Here is a 2,429-nt window from a genome sequence, read left to right on the forward strand (position 1 = left end):
CACAAACTTCATAGGTAACCCTTTCTACCATAAATACATAAGGAACAATATATATCCACTATAAAATTAAAGCAAGTACATTATATAGTAATAAACATACACTGCACCCACCCATATTAATGACAAGATATATTGGTAAAAATGCTTGACCCACTCCTACTTTTTAAAATATTAATTTTATTTAAAAAAAACAAAATACAACACTTTCATTTACGGATCCTTCCAGATCTTACCCTAGTCGGTCATAAAAATAATTGGATGGTATTTATTCTGTAAGTTGCAGGACAGCAGATCTATCAAAGTGATAGTGACATCAGAAGAGTCACATAAAAATTTTCATTTCTAAAATATTCATAATTCATAAGGATATAATTGAAAATGGGGACGCTATCATATCCATTCACACCTTTGCTTCAACGGTCACTCCGAGTTCTCATCGCTTATAGAATATGCAACTACAAAGGTGTCGGCTTAGAAATGGCATACGCCCAAGACATGGAAGATGATTGAGCTTCATGATCTCTTTCCTCTGAGCAGAGATGAGCATCGCGCCCAATATTCTGATGGGGAGGTACGAAGTAGGGCGCTTGGTGGGGCGGGGCTCGTTCGCCAAGGTCTACTTCGCCACACACCTCGAGACTGGCCAGAGTGTCGCGATTAAAGCCATGGACACACGAAAAATTCTCAAGGGCGGGATGATCGAGCAGATTAAACGAGAAATCTCGGTTATGAGATTGGTCAAGCACCCCAACATCGTTCGGCTCTACGAAGTCATGGCTAGCAAGACCAAGATTTACTTCGTCATGGAGTACGTTAGGGGCGGCGAGCTCTTCGACAGGGTTGTGAAAAAGGGCAGATTGGAGGAGGAAGAGGCGTTGAAGTATTTTCAGCAACTGATTAGCGCGGTGGATTTCTGCCACAGCCAACGCGTGTACCACCGAGACCTGAAGCCGGAGAATTTGTTATTGGACGAAAACGGGGACTTGAAGGTCACCGACTTTGGCCTCAGCGCTCTGCCGGCGCAGTTCAGGCGGGACGGCCTTCTCCACACGACATGCGGCACGCCGTCCTACGTCGCACCGGAGGTCGTTTCCAAGAAAGGCTACGACGGTGCCAAGGCCGACATCTGGTCTTGCGGCGTCGTACTGTTCGTTCTCATGGCGGGCTACTTGCCGTTCCGGGGCGCGAATGTGATGGCGATGTATAAGAAGATCAACAAGGGGGAATTCAAGTGCCCCTCCTGGTTTTCTTCCGATGCCCGGCGGCTCCTCTTTCTGTTACTCGACCCAAATCCCCGGACAAGGATCACTGTCCCGCAGCTGATGGAAGTCCCCTGGTTCAGCCGAGGCTTCAAGAGCCCGCAAGCCAAGATCGACGTCGATGACGCGGTTCCGGATGATGTCGAGTCGGCGTTCTTCACCGCCAAGCCGACGTGTCTGAACGCCTTCCACATAATCTCCCTCTCGCCCTGGTTCAGTCTGTCGGGACTGTTCAAGGACAAGCCCGTAAAGCAGGAGCCGTCAAGGTTCTTGTCGATTCAGCCGGCGTTGAGCATAATGTCGAAGCTGGAGGAGATAGCCAGAGTGCTGAAATTCAGCGTCAAGAAGTGCAAGAACTGCAAGGTAGAGTTGCAGGACACCAAGAAGGGGCATTTGTGTATTGATGCCGAGATTTTCGAAGTCACGCCGTCACTCTTCATGGTGGAGCTTGGTAACAACGGGGGGGACACGCTCGAGTACAGTAATTTCTGCAGCCAGACCCTAAGGCCGGGTCTCAAGGATATTGTTTGGGCATGGGACGGCGACTGTCAACCTAATGAATCGTAGATATTCACTGTATATACATCGTCATCTGATTATCCGATATAGTGTTTCTTTTTAATTTATAGGAAAGAAAGAGGCCTGCCCTGGCCTCATGTGTGAAGGGTTCTGTAAATATTTTAATGGAAAAAGTGTTGATTTCTCATTTCTCTGGTCGTCTGGTGTCATTAATGTTCGGTACCGACGGGGCTCTGGGTGGCGGTTGTTGATGTATTTGGTCTCATCTCTTAAAAGTATAAATAAATAGAGTTCGATGTGAAATATTAAAATATCTTTACATACAGATAAACATCAATTTTTTTTTTTAATTTTAAAATAGATGTGGACATCCGTGTTTCGTAATTAGGTATAAATTAAAATATATATAAGTTGATTTAATTTTTTATTATAATTATTAATTATTCTATTTTATTTTATTTTTATGAAGTCAAAATATTTTAATTAATAATTATAATTAATAATTTTATTATTTTATATTTGTTTTGTTATGTTATTCAATCAAATCAAAATATTTATAGAACAAAATAATATTTTTTTTATATTAGATTGAAGTGTCTTTTTTATATATTTTTTTTTAACAGCAAAGCAGATCTCTTAAACCAAACTTCT

At 42.7% G+C, this 2,429-nt stretch overlaps 1 protein-coding gene across 1 annotated transcript; it reads left to right on the forward strand.

Moving 5' to 3' along the window:
* The first annotated feature begins 398 nt into the window (after window positions 1–398).
* On the forward strand, window positions 399–1,969 carry LOC149243303 (CBL-interacting protein kinase 2-like). Its single transcript, XM_089374481.1, has one exon. It carries the CDS (start codon window positions 540–542, stop codon window positions 1,824–1,826), a length of 1,287 nt encoding a protein of 428 aa, XP_089230607.1. The 5' UTR covers window positions 399–539; the 3' UTR covers window positions 1,827–1,969.
* The last annotated feature ends 460 nt before the right edge of the window (window positions 1,970–2,429 follow it).

The sequence above is a fragment of the Pinus tabuliformis genome, chromosome 8 (assembly GCF_031772625.1).
Source record: "Pinus tabuliformis cultivar Carrire ecotype Pingquan chromosome 8, CPIR1, whole genome shotgun sequence".
NCBI classification, from domain to species: Eukaryota; Viridiplantae; Streptophyta; class Pinopsida; order Pinales; family Pinaceae; genus Pinus; species Pinus tabuliformis.